Below are 22123 nucleotides of genomic sequence, written 5' to 3' on the forward strand. Positions count from 1 at the left end.
TAACTACTGTGTCCGTGTTTCCTTAATGGTTTAAATTGCTGTTCAAGTGAAAAGCAGCTATTAGTCCTAGTCCTTTTCTGTGTCAGGACCCAGTGAAACGCAGATAGGTGAAAAACAAGGCTAAGGTTAGTGTTGTGAGTTGTAGTAGTATACAAGTGAATTGCAATGTTCTGCTTTGATTTATGGTCACCATGCCTCATGAGTGCCAAAGCTGCCTTTTAAAATTAATGCTTTCACATTATTTACTAAGAATTGCTGTTGAAAGGCTTTAGTAGTCAATAATAAATATAAGCAAGTAAAAGCAAAGCGGATGCCATCAGAAAATCAAGCAGACTGATTTATTTTCTGAGAGTATCATCTTGCTTGTTCAGAAAAGGGAAAAATAATAAAGTTTAATCAGAGGGTCTCATCCCTTTAGGCTCTCTGACCCTTGGCCTTTCCCCCCTTAACCCCACATACCTGTCGAGACGTGTTTTTTTTTTAATGATTCATCCCACAGGTTTCTTTCTAGCTAGCCACCCACATCCTTCTAAGGCAGATGAGTTGATTAAGTAGAACATTTTATGAGGGCGATCGCCTTTGAGTTCAGAGTGCTTACTGCCCCATAGCAAACACCAGTGTTCTCCCTGAAAGAGAAGATGAAAGGCTCAGCATTTCTTAAGTGTTATAACTACCTTAAGAGCTGTGGTGGTGGAGGCGGCAATAATAGTATATTCCACTCCTGTAGCTTCCTATACAAGATGAAGTATCATCACAGTCCACTTTGAGGTATGTGGTTATTGCTTGAAATGGAAAGTTAAAATTAGGTATTTCTGCCATGAGTTTATGGAAAGCTGTTTCTACAGGTTTATTATGTCATTCCCAACAAAGCTATTATCAGCTACGGTATTTGCAGATGCTATTAATACTCTGATTTTAAAATTAATGATATGTAGTACCTGTACGTGCAATACAGATGAGGGTATTAGGGCTCATCTAGTGGGGTTCACCCACTTCAGCATTTCAAAGTACGGTGTGTTTTTTTATTTGTTGCTTGTCATTTTAATTTAAAGTATTCAGTGGTTTTCTTTAAGGACAAGTACAAACCTCAAACTATTGTATTTATAAAAAGAGCGATTTAAAATATCAACTGTTCTCAAAGACAAGTAAAAAGAAAAGAATGCTGCTGGTTTTCTGGAGGAAAAAAAAGATTGATTTTGAAATTGCCCTTTTTTTGAGTGATATTTCATGGAAAATGAACTCATGTATTGGAAGAAAAGGTGATTATTATTATTATAAGACTGGGGAAAAAAGAACTAGTAACTTATTTCTTAAAGTGCTGTTGCGTGTTTATTCATTTTCCCAGTCATTCCTGTTAGAGTACTGGAGCAGGAACTGGGAAGGTGGCAACTGTAGGGGCATGTCTTTTGTCAGTACATATGTATATCCATCTAAACTTGCCCCACGCAATTAGCCATCCTAATTTAAATCTTAATGTGCACACAGTAAAAATGAACAAAAGCCTTTAGAAATTAATTATCTTGAAGTCTGAGGTATGCTGAAAACATTCTCGCTAAAGAGGATTTGGTATAATTCTTTATTTCTTGATGGCAAACCAGAAAGTAGAACTAGGTCTATGGAGGTGTGACGTTGCACTAATCACTTTTAGTACTCATGCTGAATGAGGGGAAAAATTGGATTTACGAGGAAGAGTGAGTGGACCGGGAATCGTTCTGAAGTGATGGCATTTGTTTAGAAGATGTGTTTTTATAATGCTTTTCTCTAAAGGTGTTATCTTTGCAAAGAACATGACTTCAGTATTTTAAGAATTAACTCACTGCGTGAAAGGGGTCAGACATCGTTTTCTTGCTGAGATGGAGTCCTTTGCTTCTCCTTTGCCACACTGACACAAGTGTTGGACTCTGAGCTCTTTACCTTCCAGGGTACCTCATGCCAGAGGATGTTCCCTAGATAATTGTACCCAAGAGAAGCAGTCATGATCTTTTTTTTTTCTGTGTGTATGCGCAGAGCATATTCTTATTTCCTCAAAGCTTCATGTTCTCCTTTGTCCCCCTGAAGTTCTACCTTCAGCCAGAACTGAAGCACCACAATGTAACAAATTGCAAATGTGTGGCCAGAGATACTTTTTCCACTCAGGCTGTGATGAATTAAGTGATTTGATTTTAGAGTCGCTGACAGTAAAACAGAGCTAAGATAAACTGTGTTGTCTTGCATTTTGCTGTGGTTTAAGAGCACTTTCAGAAAGCTTTACCTTAGTTTCACAGAGAAAGAGTAACTTGTCTTGCAGTGACTTGGCTGTGTCTACATCCTTAGCTTTCAAATTGAATACTGAGTCGGGCATGTTTATGGACAGTCTGTCTAATTGGGTCTGTGGTCCCATTAATAAGTAATACATACATATTCATCTAAACACTTTTTTTCTTGCAATATTCCTGTCAACTAGTGAAGCTCTTTCAATCCTCAGTTAGCTGCAAGGAAGGAGGTGGCTATTCTTGTTGGGAGGAGGAGAAAATGAAAAATTAAAGAGACTTCCATAGAGTAAGAGGTAAAAAGTTTTGTTAAACATTATAGAAAATGTGTTTTATTAAGATGTGATCTATAGATGCTTCGTTCAGAGCGTGTGCAGCTTGGTGAGAATGACTTATGGGACTTATCCAGAAATCAGTGGGTTTCTCATCTTTTTATCGTGAGAACTGTGCTGCCTCTGTTGCTAGGTGGATGTGGCATAAAATGCCAAACCCAAAATAATGACAAATAAAACTTGGAGAACTGGTCAGACAATTGTTGGTAAATAATATCTGGGGAGGGGAAGAAAAAGTAATAAAAAAAAAAATTGTTTAAGAAGTTTACAATTTTATAGCAAGTTTTAACTTTGTACTTACCTGAACTTGATACATTTGAGAAACTATTCTACAAAGGTTCTGCTTTTGTTCAATACATTTCCAGAATAAATACACTTAAGGGAAAAAGACCCTAGTTGGTATTCAAAAATCCAGATATGAAGTGTTATTTTAAGTTTATTTCCTAGTGGAAGGAGGAGTATTTTTGGTAGTTTCAGAGTAACTAAGAAACAGTTGTTTGAACACCTTCTAGGCTTTCTAAAACAGTGCCTCTTGGCATGAGGAATTGCAGTCTGGGAAGTAATTTTCTTAAGTGATATATAGTAAATGCTGAAAAGATGTAATTTTTCTCTGGTGGAAAAAGCAAGACTTCTGGCAGGGCCCATAAACCTATTTATGAGATTTTACCTTATGCATCAGTAGGAGTTATAAGAGTCAGACAAGGTAGTCATTTGCAAAGCACTGGGCTAATTCTAGCTATGGGCAACACAGAAGTTGTGCCAACATTTGGGAGGGTCCATTGTATTAAGTCACGTTTTGCAGTCATATGGCTAGGAGGGCAAAGAGATGAGAGACTACTGTCAACAACGCTGTGCCATAGTAGATTATTACTTTAGTTCAATATCTATCTTGCCATCCACTGCAAGTCCATCAAAATCATGAAGCAGGTAAGTGGTGAACGTTTGTTGGTTTTTACTGGGTTTGTTTCTTTTTCTTTATCTTTACTGTTGATATTTTATCACTTCTGTGCAAAGCAGTTTTCTATGTGTTCTGAAAGTATCAAGGAAACAGGGAATCAAGTTTTTTAAAAAGCATCATAAGTAAAAAAAGCAAAAAACCACTACATTAATGCTATAACCTAGTTGTCCTGTTAGAATTTTAAATAACCTGTATGTTTTAAATTAATTTCTCTATATGTGAAAGTGAGTAAAAATTGTGCTATTTCTTTCAGAGTGACCGAATTCCCTACATGCATTTTATTCATAGCTCTCTATTCCCATGGTACACATAAAGTGAAATGAATTGGCTATCTTTTTACATCTCCCTTTGAATGCTCTCTAGTGACTCTGCAAGTTACCCCTTTTGTCTTTCTACTAAATAGCATTTAAAGCTTCTGGCACAGCTGGACTTCAGTATGCAAGAAAGCTTCCAGGGTATTACAGTCTCACTACCACTGAAGCTGCAAAATTTGAAGCATTGAAACCCATCCTGACTTTGCTACATGTGCCTTGCACTTAAAGACCTGGGTAAACATGTATATTGTGGAAACTATCCCTGAACAAAATCAGGCTGAAAAGGAATAAAGCATTAATGCTTCTTTTTTAAAGGCTTATTTACTAATCTCTGTAATTTGAAACTAAAGACTTTGAATGGTGGATTGGAGATTGTTCTGCAAGATAAATTCCTTGCATCACATAACCCCGACAACTCCCTAGTTCCATCAAATTAATAACAAATGGATGAGAAGATAAGCAAAACTAATGGGGAGGTTACATTTTTCTGACAAAGGTTTATGGCCATACTGAATCTCATGTTCTGTGATATCCCTCCTCCTTCACCTCCTCTGCTTTGGTATTTTCTTACTATCAGATCTGAGCATTCCTCTATCTGAAGCTCTTCTGCCGAGGAGATATGATGAACAGCAAGTTGGACTGTATGCCTCTGCAAAATTGCTGTGAACAATTCTCCATTTCCTCTGTAGAAATCACTAATTTTCTTCAAGCCCAGACCTTATTCTTGAACACTGTACACCCACTTTCTATTCATTGCATAATGCTATGTATCCGAACATTGAAACACATTGCTGTAATTCCAACTCCCTATCTTCTTCAGACTGTTCAATAATTTAGTTTGGGAGCAATCTCTGAATGTCACCTGGACCAACTCTTAATATAAAGTGGAGCCAGCTTACAGCAGGTGGCTCAGGGCTGAGTTTTGAGTATCTTCAAGGGAGGAGATGCCACAGCCTCTCTGCATAACTTGTTTCAATGTTAGACTACCCATAGTGTGAACTTTATTTTTTCCTGATAGCTAATCATAATTTTTCATATTTTAACTTGTGTCCATTGACTTTTGACCTGCCTCTGGTCAACTTTCTTTTAATCCAGTCTTTTAAATTATTCCACTAAATTAGCCATTCAATAAGCAGAGGAATAAACAATTTACAACTTACCTCTGTTTGGAGATCTATTCTAAAACACACCCTTCAATCAATAATCAGCCGCCAAGACAACTGTACTGCATGTAGGAGATTTAGTTTTATTGAAATGCACCTCAAAGTGAATGGGTATTCCAATTTAAGGATTGTGGCATCAAAATCTTAAAAATAATGGTCATTCTTTTAGGCGTTCTTCGTTTAATTGATCAGGCATCTACCAGCATGTTCTTTTGAAGGCAAAGGTGAATATGGTGACCTTGGGAGCTGGATTTACAACTACAGCTGCAGTTTGCCATGGAACTCTGAGGAACCACTTGTTAAAAAACTGAATAACGAATGCAACTATCGACTCCTACTAGTCTGATAAATGTAAAACCTTAACTGCCAAGGGAGTATTTTTCCATGCTCATTCTCAGCTTTGTGTTGAATTTTATCTCTTTTTTCCCCAGCAAAATCACGTAGTAGTTTTTAATCATAAGAGGGGAAAATGAAACCTGTTTTAATAACGTCAAGCTATTTCTCTTTAAAGGTTAGTTCAGGGTGTTTGCATTGAGAACTTGAAATTAATCAGGAGGAGAGTTATATGGAAAAATTATTCAAACCATCAGAAGCTGCCATGTGGACATGCACTATGGAGTATGTTGGGAGCTGCTTGTCCATAGTCTGTGACTATTTCAGCTGCACATAGGAAGTTTCTGCTCCTAAAGGAAGGCTCTGCTGCAGGTTTCAACTGCAAATTACTTCAGGCAATCTAGTAGTGCTCCTGTTGCATCTGATGTGCCCAACAGCAGTATAACTGAGTCGTTCATAAACTTTTTAGTGCCACGGAGCTGAAAGGCATTAGCTACTTTTGGATTCTGCAGTGCCTGACCACTGGGGACATAGTGAAAGGTGATGAACGTTTCTGTTGTTATCCTGAGTAATTTCTTTTCAGATTTAGAAATACACTTTCTTTGTGATGCTTCTGCTTCACCCCTCCTCTTTTTCCCCAATACGTTTCCTGGATCTCAACATACTTGGAGAAATGAACAGTGGGAGTCATGAATAAACTCAGCTCTTCTTCACCCCTCATTTCTGCTCCTTTTGAGGGTGAAAAGATATATGTGTGTGTGTGTGTTTTCAGAGCAATGAACAGGTTTACATTCAAGCTATGCTTTTTTTGTGTGTAATGGAAACCACTTTGGGATTCCTTGTATAAGACTCTGCTGAAGCAGAGCCTGTTGTGGTTTGTGGCAGGTTATGGAACATGGAGATCATGAAGGATCGTTTAAGATCACTAAACACCAAATAGCTTACTTTTGCAATTTAGTTTGGGTCATCTCTCTTGAAGAACTGAGACCACTGATGTAACAACCAAACTTCTAACCACTTCAAGAAGTCTTGCTGGTCAATGCAGTCCAGAGTACGATAGAGCTGCAGTGGAACTTAACCACATAAGCACTGGCAAAGGAGCAGGTCTTTTATCAGCTTCACTGCTTATTCTTAACAAGTAACACAAAATGTTGCTTCTGCTTCCACTTACAAAACTTGTTCCTACTAATTCTCTGCTTATAATCAAATTATTCTAGTGCTATATAGACCACTTCATTTTTTTTCCTGTTTTATTCATGAGAGAACAGGGAAAGAAATGGGAAAGAAGAAAGATCTGTGAAAGACTTATTCCATTTATCCAAAATTCCAGTCATTAATTTCTCAGCCATTTTCTATTTAGCTAATAAGTTCAATAGGGCTTTAAGATATCAAGTGTGTTGCTTAATAGTAAGCAGTTCAGAGCTATTGGATTGATTATTGTTCTATATAAAAAATATATATTTGGGGAATTTTGGTATCTTTCAACTACTGCTTTTATTGGGTGAGAGGGCAATGAGTTAAGCACTCATTATGAGTTAGGGAATTGTCATATTCTCCTAGAAGGTTACCTGACATTTTTGTAGATGTATGGGTTCTTCCCTATCCCCTTGATACTCCCCAACTCCCTCAAATTCTTTGTCTTTCCTAAAATCTCTAGGACTTTTTTCCCCTAGTGTGTTCGGACTTTATAGGAATGCTTGGCCGATAGTCTATATTAGATTTAGCAACTGGAATGTTATGCTTTAAATGCCTGTTCCTAGGGGTTGAGCAGTTTGTTTACTGAGATGATAGAAGAAATCCCAGTGGTTTATATTGGCAGTGGAAGGCACACTGAATATTCAAAGCAAACAGATTGATTTTAAAGAATACAAAAAAGTCACTGCTGTGAAACTTGTGAGACGTGAAAAGTTTCTGAGTGATTTGATTCTTTGATTTCTTTGTGATTTGATTCTCAGGTGTAAAACCTTTCTCAGTGCTTAGAGACCTGATGCATATCTTGTAGTCTTATAAATCTAAAGGATCTACTGTAAGTTTTTTAAGAAAGCAAAGATGCTTATTTGAATGTTATAGTTAAGTTAGCTAGCTTTGCTTTTACAGAGAAAGATTAATAAATTGCATTAATATTATCCTGTTTCCTCCTGGGGCTTTGCATAAGCTTCCTGGTATAACTCCAGCCTTCCAGAAACCCCATCTTCTGAAATTGAGAAGGCTGTAAGGAGGAGATGAAATTTCAAGTTATTATTTATAATCCTTCAGTAAACCATTGAAGCTTATTCTGCTAGTACACATTATTTTTGGTTGAAAGCTAATAGTTAATATGATTGCAGCCCATCCAGTGCATTGTTCTAAATGACAAAACAAGAGATGAAGCATCTCACAAAGCTGAATCTTTGTGTGCTTAATCAATACTTATTTTCAGAATATCACCACTGTTGACAATGCAATGTCAGAAGCAAGTATTATTAAGTTTTCAGGCTTGTATATAGTAGTGGTAGACATGATAGGAATGTGTTCTTGTGGAGGGTAAGACCCATATGTTTTCATTTAGATAGTTTTCTGTAAGGTTTTAAATCTTGTTAAAGACCTTGCTAAGCTTGGGTTTGAATGATCAGTTGGGAAACATCATATTTAAAACACTGCTCTATTAAATTCAAAACTCTTGTAGAGATTGAAGCTGGCAATCAAAAAGAAATAAGGTGGAGGGAGTTCAAATTCAAAAGGTACAAAATAGTTCATAAAACTCATTGTCATTCTTGGAGCCGTGTGAAAGATGAGACATAATGTGTTTCAATGTACTCGTATTGTAACATTCCTGGAATCACAGGACACAAGTAATGAAACTATTCTTTTCTCAAGAAAATTTTATCATCCTATGGGTAAGCCTTGCTGTGGAAATCTATACTTGCCCAAGAATATATTTGAGATATACCATTTAAAAGTCCCATGTGTGTCAGGATTCCTTTTAAGTAATCTTTGAGCCAATTCTGCTTGTGTTCATGGCTGGAAACCTGGAAATTAAGTACTTTTACACAAGGATTTAACTGTCTCCATATTGTTCTGTCCATTTTTAATGATACACTGCTATCATTACTTATTGAATGGAATAAATAGACACATCTTAAAATGTACGCATTCACAGTATATCCAGAGATAAAGCTATGACAAGTCCAAAAGCACGCTGTCCCAATTTTACATAGGGAGGGAGTGTCAGGGCACTCAGACTAACGTATTCCAAGTAGGCAATCTCTGTCTCGTTGGTATGTCATGCTTTCCCTTTGTTGCAAAGTCTGTCCAAAGAGGGCAAAGAAATATTGGATCCATGCCTTCAATATTTTTTGAGAAAACATTCAGGTTTAAAGTTTCTGCCAGGCAAAGAAACTTCTTTTCTCTGCTCCAGTCATTAGAAAAAATCCCGGTGTCATCTTCAAAAAAAAATTGTTAGTTTCTTGGCTATATTTATGCAATTGACAGTAACTGATAGTTTGGGATTTTTGAGGTTAGAATGGAGCAAATATCTTAGATAGCTAAGTTAAAAAACTAGTGTGTATACAGGTTCTCCAAAGTATGGTCAAGAGCATCTCCATTAGGCTTTGTGCTCTGACTCACCACTGTCTTTATTGGTGTACAGTGAGACAAGCTTCCTAATTCAGACACTTAATATAGCTGTCATAAATAAGACTGTTTGAAAACACTGATGTCTTGATAATACCCAAGTTGGTTTTTCCACTGGGTAAATGTTTACTCTTTCAGAAAATTGTTTGGTTTTAGCCTTCATTCACCTGCCTTTACAATCATTTCCATGAAGTTTTTATTCTATCATAGTCCCATTAACATTAGTGGACCAGTGAAGATTATTTCTCTGAGTAATATTTATTGAATCTGATTCTATATTTGGGTTCTGTAACTCAGACCATGGTCTTTTTTGTGTTGTGTATGCATGTCAATTCTCTCTTACACATCCCTTTTAATGAGGGCCCTGTGGTTTTGATTTTTTGGGTGTTTGGGGTTTTTGTTTTGTTCTTTGTTAGTTGTTTGGTTTGGTTTGGTTTTTTTTTTTCACACCAGTCTTCCTGCTGGTCTTGCACAAAATAATGTGTATAAGAAGAGGGAAATAATGTTGTAATGGGTAACTAAACACCATTTTCTGCTCTGCCCTGCTTCGTTTTTAACTAGTTAGTCAAGCCTGTATTTTTAAAAACTCCTTTACATTGTTAACTTTGAATTAGAATCAAATTAAAATCCAGTATGCGTGTATCTGTATTTGCCACATTACTGGCCCCACACTGCACACAATGTCCTGCTTTTTTGGTGTTCAGTGTTTTAGTGGATAAACCACTTTTTATTTTTGTGAATACCATTCTAGTCTAACCTGCAATCCAAAAAGAAATTAGTGTTAGTGGTCTGAGTCCCGTCCCTGCTGAACAATAGTCCGCATTACAAAACCACCAAACAAGCGCAAAGCTGGTGGTTTCTGCCTGAGGACACTCAGACCCAGCCAGCGTGGAGGCACAGTTACCTCACACCCCAGGGAGTGATCTTTTTAGGTGAAGACTGAGGTCAGTCATAAGGCAATAGGGAAAGACATCTCTTGTGAAACTGGTCTCTGCATCAGCCAAGGAGAGCAGCCCCTGGTATTGCTCATTGCCCCCATGGGGTCATTGCTTGCTCTGCTTAAGAGTTTTTACAATCTAGGATCTCTGACTTAAGACCACCTCAGTTATATTTACTCTCGTAGTAGAACACGTAAGCAAAGATTTGCATTTTGGGAAGGTATTTTTAGCAGGGTATTTGTTGGAAACAATACCTTAGTATAGGTAAATTCCTGGTTCTGCTACAATTACTAAGTGTTTTGCCTTTACTTAGAGAGCTGGGATGTTACCTATCAATGCACGAAGGTGCTAGCCATATGGTGAAAATACTGATTTATGTTCATTAGAGCTTTATTGACTGTATCACCTATCCATTAAACTGTTTTCCCAAGAGTTATCTGACAGTGTAGCTGAGAGACCTTAAGAGGCTCTCATCTTTGTGCCAAATGGATTTAAACAAAGAATGCTCAGCACTTCTCAGTAGATCAGTACTCAGTTTCAGCTGGGTCATACCAGATTAACAAGCTAAAGTATCAGATTTCTATTTTTCCCTTTTGGTTAAGGAAAAAAAAAAAAGTAAACTTTGTTTTTGTTCATACCATTAGCTATTTCAGATCAAAACTCTGTAAGAGTATTTTTATTTTGGAGCACAGTAATGCAATTTAGATTATTTCATACCTGTGTTAAATTAACCATAAGTGCAAATTCAAATTAATCGATTATTATTTCATCTGCTGTGTAAATAAGCCTTAAACCTGTTGCGATCACTGAATAGGGAAAGTGGCTTAACAAGAGGAACTAATACAGGGCTATCTGTCTGAATCTGCAAAAAGTTACCTAGTAAGTGACAGGTTTCACACTATTTCACTATGATAACTCAGCTTGTCCAGTTATGGTCATTTACCCTCTACTCTGTTAGTAGTTACCCTTTCACTGAAGACTAATGAAAGGGGGATCATAGATTTGTACTATCTGACTTTGATAGTGTCTCACCCACCTCTAGCCTAGATCATATAAAGAGACTGTAACACTACCGTCACTCTAGAGCTCATTCTTGAAAGTTAATCATCAGCCAGAAGGGACGTAGATACAGTAATTCTTCCCTGGTCAGGGCGATGGAGGAGATTGCTCTAAAGGTCCCATTCTCCTTTTATAATAATGGCAATGTAAATAGGTAACTTTTTTTTTCAAAAACTGGCATACAGAAGCAAAATTGCTGGGTTGGAGAGAGGATGTAGAAGGAAGGAGGAATGTGCTTCCGGTCTGAACGCTGATGGGAGAAAATTCTTCAAGGTCCAGGACCTCTGTTGGCAGATCAAAACAACCAGCCCGTGTGCACCAAGCAAGAGAGGAAGCTCCCTTCTGACCACTCTTTTTCTCCTGCCTGCAGATTCAAGTGGTCATAACACCTTCAGCTTACATTTCCCGGTTTTTATTTTCCTTCTGTAATTGCAAGGAATAGCATTAATATATATTTGAAACACTCTGAAAGCTTAAACCCAAGCATTGTCTTGTGGCTTATGCCAGAATCAAGCCCCTCATAAAGATAACTGAGAAACTATAGGAGCAAGGAGAGAAAGAAGAGTCTAGGCTTAGCGGTGTGCATGAGTTTATTATCATACTTGGAAGGATATGTCAGCTGGAGTTGTCAGGTTTCTTTTAGATGCCTCTACCCTTTACTTCATCATCCCCCTAACCATTTTTTGTGCAAAAGCCACATCTCAGTACCTCTTAGTCAGGTGGGCTCAGGAGTCTCATTTGATTGCAGCTAAGACTTAGTTTTCTCTCCATTTTGATGTGTGTTTAAATTACAAAATTTGCGACCTTGTTTAAAGTTTGTGAAGTTTTTAATACGTTTGTGCTGTCATGCTCCCTGTGTAAACTATTTTTTTTTTTCTTTTAAATATACTTTGGATGGTTTTAAACAAATTCAAGCATGTCAAAGATATTAAGCCCAAGTGAATATTATGAAAATTGGCAGCTTTGGAGATGTGAGAGAGCCCGATAATGCTCCCACTGTGGAGAGGCTTACCTCTTACTTCACATGGGAAAAAGTCCTGCGAGTGAGATCAGGGAACACCAGTCTTTTGGTTCTGCTATTTATGGAATTACTTGTTTATTCTTAGAAATCCTTTGAGGGTACTTTTGTAAACTGAGCATCTACTCTGTACAAAAGTGTCTAGATGGTCTGAGACAAGTGATGTATTACTTCGTTTGGTTGTATATGATCACAGCATGTTCTGGTTCCTTTAGTAAGATTGATGTTATTTCTTTCTCTCTCCAAGATTTCTTTTGACCTAGCGGAATATACTGCTGATGTTGATGGGGTCGGCACTCTGCGGCTCCTAGATGCCATTAAGACCTGTGGCCTTATCAACTCTGTGAAGTTCTACCAAGCCTCCACCAGTGAACTTTTTGGAAAAGTGCAAGAAATCCCGCAAAAGGAGACCACCCCTTTTTACCCAAGATCGCCTTATGGTGAGGATTGCTGATGCGCATATGTGTGGTGTGTCTGTCTGTTCTCTCTGCTCATGTCTCAAGGCTGAAATCAGTTGGGTGTGAGATTAGAATGGTGATAGAGCTAAAGTGACTAGACATGTCGAGAGGCATTCCTGTATGAATTACTGTATAAAAAGTATTTGCTGCCGTTGCCTGGGGATTGGAAATTAGTATCTCACTTTACAAGAGTATGTTCATTCAGCTCAGAGGTAGAGAGCCCTTGTAGGATGGCTCTTCCTTCACAAAGGGTTATGAGATACCGTTGAAGTGATAAGGTTTCATATTTTTTGTTGCCTAAATGAAAAAGTCCCAAGAGCTCACTTCTTCCTTCGTGCACTCACATGAAATTTGAAACACTTATTAAAGCAATGTGCATGGAGGACTTTGGTGATAAAGTTTTAAATCAATTTGAGTGTTATATTTTTCCTTTTATTCCTCCAAAGTAGTTCTCTCTTTTTTTATTAGCCAAGGTCACCACAGTGGCGTGTTTCACACACTCTGGCTGAGTTAATTATATTGTTGAAAAAAAAAAAAAAAAAAGCTATACTTGAATGTTCATAAGAAAAGAAGTGAGAAAGTGCTGTAACACTTCCTGGCCAGCTCAGAGGCTGTAAGGAAAAGGAGTATTTTCCCACTCAGCTGCTCTTTATTGGACTGCATATTTTTACCAAGTGAAATGTGACACAAGTAGGGGACGAATCAAATTCTAATGTACCCTGTTGTTGAAATGTGGACTTCATCCTTTGTGGGAGAGAAATGTGTATGTGTGTTTGTCTGAGCTATGAGCAGAGCATGTGTATGAGTATGTAATGCTTTAAAATTATTTTTGTAGGGGCAGCAAAACTGTATGCCTACTGGATTGTGGTGAACTTCAGAGAGGCCTACAATCTTTTTGCTGTGAACGGCATCCTCTTCAATCATGAAAGCCCCAGGAGAGGTTAGAAAAAAACATGTGAAACTTTTCCAAACTTTGCATACATCTGACCGGAAAAATGAAACAATGCATCCACAGGTTTCATTTAAACTTGCCAAAATTCTGCAGCGAGGGTGCTGTGACTTGTAGGCTATTTGCTATGTTTAATACAGCCGTCTTGGCAGTCCCAGAGCCTACAGAACAGCAATTTTTCCTTTCAAGCATCATATTCCATTTTGTAGCCCTCTAAAGGTGAAGGGAGGCTTGTGTATTTATTTTTGTGTATTAGTACTCTGAAGACTGCAATGATGTTGTAGCATCCCTGAGTTTTCTTTCCCTCTTAGTAATAAGTTAAGGCTAAAATGTTAAAATGACACATTAAAAGTCAGGTTTCTAAGCATGTAGGTGGGCAACTGCATAACAGGTGCAACTTCACGTATGACTTCTACTCAAGATTTTTATTTGCATATAAATGTCAAATTAGGAGACAGAAATAATAGACTCTCTAACATCACAAGATTAGTAAAGTACATCCTGGTATATTTGGAAAATAATGTGGGTTATGTCCCATACTTTCTGACAAGACTGCTTTCAACACATGGCTTTAAAATACATTTCTGTTTAATCCTTAATAGCAGTGCAGCTTAAATTCCACTTAATCATCCCTTTTCCACTTGCAGCACTTTATGAACAATTAATATTTAGTTTGAGTAAAAGTCCACAGTTGATTAAAAGTCTCTTCTACAATGACAACTCTCCTCTGCCCTTAAAGTACTGTGACTGTAGAAAACACTCTAAAGTTAAATTAACATGGGAAACTAGATTCACAATGTAGAAGCCTTTTATTGTGGTCTGTTTCTAAATGAAAAATAAATTCAAATTTTACAGGAGTGCAATTATATAAATTATAGCCTGGCACAAAATATAATAAATTTAATCATAGCTACAAATACAAAATAGACCATAATTGCAATTCTCTTTAAGAAGAAAAAAAAAAAAAAAGAATAAAGGAGTAAGTGACAGTAGTATTTAAAGACTGATTTCAGTCTTTGGGAGCCACAGTTGTGAAACCTTCTAGTACACTGGGTAAACAGCATTTATAGTAAGTGGTGCATCAAATACTCGGTTATAGAAGTTGGTGCATTGCTTCACTGGACCAGATGACAGTACAAGTTCAAACTTAAAAGGGAATCGAATTCACTAGGTTGTTTCATGTAGAAGCCTTAATATATTCTTGGTACACTCTATAAACTGATGTCCAGGTTGCTCAGAGGTATCATTATGCAGTTAGAACCTTTTGACCAACATAAAGAATGAGGGGATATGCAGTGACATGATTCCTAGCAACTCTAAGGAACTACAGCTGGAAATTATAGGAACACATTTACCCTTTATGCTGCTCCTCTATAGGTTTGTGCCATGCTGAAGGAGGGAAACTTCAGAGCTTGTTGCTATTTTGATCTGACATTTGTTCAAGCTTTGTCACTGCTGCAATGGAGTTTCCAGTCTGAAGTCTCTTTTCAACACACTTACTGTCCACATGGAGAACTTAAATCTGTCCTTTGAAGTCTCAGGCTGAACTTTTGGTTGTGTGTAAGTGCTGGATGCAGTTTTAAGCCCCTTATGCCACAAACAAGAATCTTATCTTAGGAATTATTTTGGTCAACTCTGTTAGCATTAGCAGGAGGACATGCAATAAAAGCAACCGTAATCACAGCCCAAGGCCATTAGCTTTGTGTTTTTATGGAGGAACGTCAGTTTATACAGAGAAGAAAACTGAAGTGAAGTAGTTTTGACCTTGTTTCTTAATAGCCATTTATCACTTTCCTAGTGTTTTTGAAGCCAGCAAAAGCACTTTGGGAGGAAAAGAAGATTTAATTGAGATTTCTAGTTCCTATGCAGAGATGATCATATACATGGAAGTTTTAAAATGTTTTATGATTTGGCCTTCTTTAAAAGACAATTTACTGATTTCAGAGATTTGAAATATCTAAATAAATCAAAACAGATTTTATTCCAGTATTTCATACCATTATACCAGTTGATTTAGTATTACACTGAATTGATCAAATACAGCTCCCTGTTGATGGCAATACTAAGTGTATCCCGTCCACACAAAACACAATGCCAGGGAATTTATGGAAAGCAGAGGGCAGTGCCGCTTGCTCAGGTGCAGAGTTGATCTGTCCAGGAAGATAGTGTGGGGGTTTTCTCTCCCAGTACTTGAAGTGTTAATCATACCTCTGACAATTTTTGTAAGCTTCCTACAGTGAATGTATTTACTTGGAAAGACTGTGAAGAGACAAGTCCTCATAGGAAGGCATCCATAAGCTGTGTTACACTGTAAGGCAATCACAAGGATGAACAGAATGCATTTTTGGTACCTATTAGCCTGAGTGTGGACTGTGATGAAATGCAGAAGTATTTGCATTTAAAGTCCCAGTACTCACGGTGAAGGATGACAAACGGCAGTTGTCTGCCAAATGACTGGTCGCTGGGGCTGAATTGAACAGACAGTTGTAAAGAGCCTGCTTTGTCGTTTCTCTTCATATAGTGCTCATGTATTATACTGTTGGGGCAGCAATACATGAGCCTAGTGAAAATGAGACCTGCCTAATCTCAGGAGCTGCTTCCCTGAGAAAGGAATTTAGGAATGTACACCTCTTATTTCAGAATACCTATTCTTTTCCTTAACCTTCCTGGTTTTAACTTCAAAAGGAGCACCAGTAGTTAATCTCATGTAGCCTGTATAATAACAGTGAAGGCTACACAGAGCTTATAAGGGTAAAGAGTACTTAAATCTAATATATTTCTATTCCCTATTTCTCAGAATTATCAAGGCTTAAGAGAAGTGCTGGCTTCAAGAAATTTGTCTGATTTTCTACTTTTATCTTGCTTTATAAGAGAAAGACCATAACAGGAGTACTTCTTAAGATATGACACCATACTGCAAATCTGAACACTTAAGTTTGCTGTGTAGTCTTGCTTTTAAGGGTGATGTTTCATGTTCTGCCAGCCACAGCGACCATACAAAAAACACCAGTGATTAATTTCAGGTTGGTTGAACCCACTGTCTGAGCCTCACACCCTATTTTGTGAATAGAACAGCATTATTAAGTTGCACTAACACTTGGGTCCGTACTCAAGACATACATGTATATGTAACAACACAGAACATTATATAATTTCATAGGGAGTAAAATGAATGGCTCTGTTAGACTAACCTTAATAAAATATTCATCTACTTTGAGCCTTTCTGTAGTACTTTCCTTTCTAATTTTGTTCTTTATTATACATATTTTTTTCATTTCTTAGTCACTTTTATAGTCTCTTAAGATGAAATAGTCACTTTTTGACCAGTACATGCTTTTCAGTTCACATAAATCAACACAGCTGCACCAAAATGCATAGGGTCATGTTGATTTATGCCAGCTGAGGGTCTGGCATAGTACTTCCAGTAATGATCTGGTAATGTAAGATAAGCATGATTTGCTTGCTTTGAGGGAAGACTCGTATTAGCAGTATACCTTGCTAAAGCTAATTTCTTCAGCTAGTTACTTTCATCAGTTTTATCCACTTATAACTCAAGTAATTCCTGATTAATGGCAATGCCAAAAGAGAACGTTCTTTTCCTTTTCTGAAGCTAATATGTCTAAATATGACAGTAGTTGAAAATCAAAATGCTCTCTACAGTGGTAGTAAGCTACAAGGTGGCCTCTTGTTTCCAAATATGAACAAAGAAAAATACACTTAAAAAGCTTTCCAGAATGCTGCACATTTTTTTATTACTCTCCTACCTTCCCCCCCTCCTCCTCTCTCAAGACAACATTATGTGATACCAAATGGGCGAGGTGGTAGCCACCAAGTTGCTGGTGGTGGTTGAACAGGGCTTCCAGTATTACCTGTGTGGAAATGTCTGCCCTATAGCAATATTGGAAAGCTCTTTCTGTTCAGTGAGATGATGATTTTGACAGTGAAAGAGTGAGGCAATTAGCAAGTCTATTTTTCAGGAAAGCTGGGGCTCAATCCAAGCCTTTTTTGCACCATTGGAAAGATTCCTGTTCTTTTGTTGGGCTCTGGATCTCACTAATACCTTCTTTTATGAGTGAGAAAGCAAACCACTTGTTGACAGTGTCATTTGTTTCTTCCCAGACAAGCCCTGACTTTTTTTTCTCCTCAGTTTTGTGTAAGAAGTTTTCTCAGGCTTACAAGATACGTCTTTGGATGTCTGAGATAACTTTGTGATTGGGTTAACCACTTCATTGCTTGCCTCATCTGATCTTTATCTGCCAAGATGTACAAACATGTACAGCATGTTTCCTGACACAATACAGCAGAAGTTTTGTTTGTTTTTTGTTGTTTTTTTTTTCCCCCTTAAGTAATAAATGCTTTGCCTCCACACATGACATCGTTGTGTAGATCATTCAGTAGGGAATTTTGGTTTGTTTGATACCAGCCGTGGTAAAGCAGTTGTCATCAGACCACTGCTGTGTATAGCCAGAGGGAAAGGATACAACTGCTCATTTCTCTGATCTCTTTTAGCCGGGGAGAAAATGGCTAAACGTTAGATTGCAGGCTGAAGGTTGTCAAAGTACATTTAGTAAGGTTAAAATGAAAAGAAATCATTATTTAAAGAGAGTGGGGAGTGTTCTTTGCTTTTATTGTGCATCTGGATCACAGATTTGCCAGGGGGAAGAGGGTAAGGGGTTGCCCTACTCACTCTAAATATGCTTGGGTATCTCTGAATTTATGTTTTTTCTTGTCACCTTTTTGTTTTAAACAAGCTCTCTGTCTTCCTTTTGCCTCTGTTACATAAAGAAGGCAGAAGCAGATGGTGACATCTGTTACTCACTTTCACAAGAAATCCCTACAATCCCTACTGTAACAGCTGCCATTCTGCATCTCCTATAAAAAGATGTAGCCAACATCTGCCAGATTTCCCTTTCTCATTTCTTCGGCTGAGGAAACTAATTGCTGTTCAAGGAGATCTTGGTCAACCTAGTACCACTGGAAATACTAAGGGCTTTTGCTAGTGCTCTTTGCATAAGTTTAGGCCTATGAAAGACATAAGTATGTAAAATTTTCAGTGCAGAGCTATGTCTCTTTCACGTAATAGAAAATTTCCCAATCCACAGGTATATCTAAATAGCAAGAAATCAGCAAAGCATTACTTGTGTCTTGCTTACTCCTTGCTGGATGAGAAGAATGCAGACTGGCTTCTGTCATCAGGGTTCGTCTGCCTAGCATATTGAAAACTTCGTGGCAAGATACCATAGCCAATGTAAAAGGAGTAACTCACACAGTTGTGTGCTATAGAGCAGCCAAAATCATTTCATGCTTTTTAGTTTGCATGTTTCAACAGAGAAAGCATGCAGTGTCCTGAAGACATGCATTCTTACTGGCTTTTTCTCCCTGCTGTGAGACTGATCCTGCTAAGTGATCTATGCAGGTGTTTTCTTATCTACACATGAAGTCAAACATCAGTGGAGCTAAATGTGGGCATTAGGGTCTACCTATACAAATGGATTTGCAGTAAAATTTAATGTAATAATAGAGAAATGCCAGATAATACCTCTGCTATTTTACCTAAGTATATGCGTTTTCCCCTTGAAAAAGATCTGATGTTACACAGTAAGTGAATTCAGCTAATTCTGCTGATGCTGAGCCTAATTAGGACTGATCAGAAAACATCGCAGTATATGGAAATTTTTGCCTAATTTTTATGTTGCTAATAAGTCACCTTAATCTTAAACTTCTAGCGTCACCTTCCTAGTACTAGCCAATACTGCTATATGAAGGCAGTACAATCACACCAACATAAGTGGGCTTCCCTCTGCAAGACAGTGTTTTAAAAGCAGTGCTAGACTTCTTAAATAAGAACTGAAGGCTGAGAGCATTTGTGCACTCCCTTAGCTTTGGGCATCCAGGTAGCGCAGGTCAGTACCATGGAACTTATCACATATAGGAACAAAACAATCAGGTACACGAACTGAATCAGGATATAAAAAGATATTTTTCTCAAGTGAGTCCCTGGTGAGGGAAGATGCTGTGTTGAACAGTCTTATTACTGAAATCTTCATGATTCAGTCTTTGTAACAATCGTTTGTAGAAATCCTTACCATCTCCTAATTTCTTTTCTTTTCAGTCTCAAAATATCTCTGATTCTACACTTCTCTGATGCACTCTTCTGGGGTATATCACTAGTTTATCTAAGTAATTATGGATATAGCTTGTACAAAAATTAAATAATTTCTTGCCTGTGGGTTTAGATTTTTGGAGCAGCTGTATTCGCAACCCATATTTCTCCTTGAGCAAATTATTATCTTATCAGATGCATCTTTTTGTCATTAAATCATGTGCTTTCTTGTGGCTTATGTGTTGAAAAAAAAAAAAGTATATTACAGTTTTTGCTATTTGCTGTGATTGATTTCAACTTCTTTTTAATCTCAAAAAGAAGCAGAGCATCCACAGGACTTACAAAACATCAAGACTCCTAAATTCTGAAAGCCTTAGAATATAATTCTCAACATTTCTCGGGTTATATTAGCAGATATCAGTATTAGTTTCTAAAACGAAGAGTATGCAGATTTTTTTCCTTTAATGAAATATCAGCCCAAACCTTTGAAATAAATGTTATGGAAGATATGGTGGACAGCAATGGGAAATATAGTGGTCAGAGCATGTATCTCGCCAGTAGTGTTCTTACAGATTTTCAGGACATGGTTTAGTAGGCATGGTGGTATAGGGCTGACAGCCAAACTTGATGATCTTTGAGGTCTTTTCCAACTCTATGAATCTATGATTCTATGAATTTTACCTCAAATTTAAATAATGTCTTTGTCTTTCTGAAATAATCAGAGGCAAGAAAGGAAAAAAGAGCAAAAGTCACATTATTATTGCAAGACATATGTTGCATAAATGAATCTTAGATTGCTGATATTCCAGAAGTCATGAATGTTTAGTATTTTATTCATTGTTATTTCCTAAACTTCTGAAGACTTGTCTTACTATGGTTGTTCACACAAATTCTCTTGAATATATATATTTCTTGTGTGATATACTAGTCTAATTCTGCTCTGTCTACTTCCTAGTATGTAACCCAAAATCAGTGGTGCCAGTGTTCCCCTGGGACTATGAAGTAACAACCATTAGAAATTGTTTGCAGGTCATCTTCAGAGCCCAAGTATCACTTCAGAGTTGTTACTGACTACATGAGACTCTGTAGGCCTTATTGCACAACCTTCAAATCTTGGGCATCATCTACCAGGTGCAGGACCTTGAAAGCAGCTTCATGCACACACCTTGTATGAATAAAGTGAGACTGCCACGCTCACCAGGCCCATCTTAGTGTCTGCAATATTTCCTCAGCAGCATGCATCCTGTTTTGCTTAAAATAGCTCACCCAAAATAACTTAAAAATTTGTTTTAAAAGTAGATCTATTAAAAGTGCACGTTGTTCTGAGAAAGTTATTTGAAATTAGCCCAGTCTCCCATTTAAGATATGGAAAATTGAGCAATAGAGACACTAATTCACAATAAGATAATTTCACTATTAGTCATTAAAAAAAACACTGGGGAAGGAAATGTCAAGTGATTATTCCTCAATAAATTCTTCAGGATTCATTAAACCAAATAAATGAGAAATTAAGTATAATCAGATATCAACTTTGATAAGATTCATCACGTAGTAGGATTTTACAGCAGTGTCATAGGAAGGTAAGCTACTTTATTCGAGGTCAAAGAGAAAGTTAGTGTGCTTGGTCAGAGCTTGATTTGATCTTGGGAACAATATTTTTTCCCGCCTTGATTACAGTGTCTTTACTGAAAGTTGCCAGATAAGTGTGTTTAAAAATATGAAGCAAAACCACACAGACAAACATTGCATGGGTAGGTAGATTGATTTCAGACCATTATGTGCATGAAAGCTTTATTTTTATAAACATAACCAATGTCACTTTGAAATAGCTGAAAATCTTGATAGCAGGACAGACTGTTGATTTGTGTCAGTCTAGTTCATCTAACTGCAAGTATTTTTTGAGCAGATTTTAACCTCTGTTACAAGGATTTATAACAGTATATACTGTCATTTATTTGTGTTTCCCACATTGGTGATTCTTGCACACTTTGCCAACCATGCTAAAATATTTCTTTTTCAAGGATTTGCCTTTCAGAGGCATGTAAAATTTAATTATATGTTCTACTTAATTGTTAGGCACCAATTGGCAAATGAAAGCTATATCCAAAAGCAAGATTATTCTCAAACAGTTTACAAGTATTTATTGTAATTAAACCTGACACCACATGTTATTTTGATGTTGCAATATCAGTTGCATATTTTGATCTATATTGTATCTCGCCCCTATAGAATGATAGCTGTTAAAACAGAGGATTGTGGGTTGTAGTTAGCCGGTCTCCAATGAAACCCTTGGGTGTTGCTCTTTGATATGACAAAACAAATTAAAACCAAGGTGAGAGAGAGAATACAATACAATATCATGTTTTCACTTAGTTTGTACCTAGGAAATGTGAGTTTGAGAACTACTGCTGTAGAAATGCTGCAGGAATGCTGATGGAATTTTATTTCTGATAGTGAGAGCTTGATTTTGTGATATTAAATGTGAATAGATTTACAATTAGTAAAATAGTTGTCCAGCAAAGCAACTAAAACATCCAGTTTACAACCTTTTACTTTTCTCATTTCTATTAAAACCTTAAATTAAGACATTTAATGCATCAATATCTATCAATAGGTGGATTGTGAATATTTGCCAGA

At 37.2% G+C, this 22123-nt stretch overlaps 1 protein-coding gene across 2 annotated transcripts in view; it reads left to right on the forward strand.

Moving 5' to 3' along the window:
- Positions 1-22123, forward strand: part of GMDS (GDP-mannose 4,6-dehydratase) — a 414275-nt gene that overhangs the window by 147231 nt on the left and 244921 nt on the right. For both annotated transcript variants that reach the window (XM_054057322.1, XM_009569286.2), the window contains 2 exons: positions 12224-12416; positions 13270-13374. In XM_054057322.1, coding sequence (XP_053913297.1) covers positions 12224-12416; positions 13270-13374 — 298 coding nt within the window. The remainder of the gene's footprint in view (positions 1-12223; positions 12417-13269; positions 13375-22123) is intronic.

Source organism: Cuculus canorus, chromosome 2 (assembly GCF_017976375.1).
Source record: "Cuculus canorus isolate bCucCan1 chromosome 2, bCucCan1.pri, whole genome shotgun sequence".
Classification (NCBI taxonomy): Eukaryota; Metazoa; Chordata; class Aves; order Cuculiformes; family Cuculidae; genus Cuculus; species Cuculus canorus.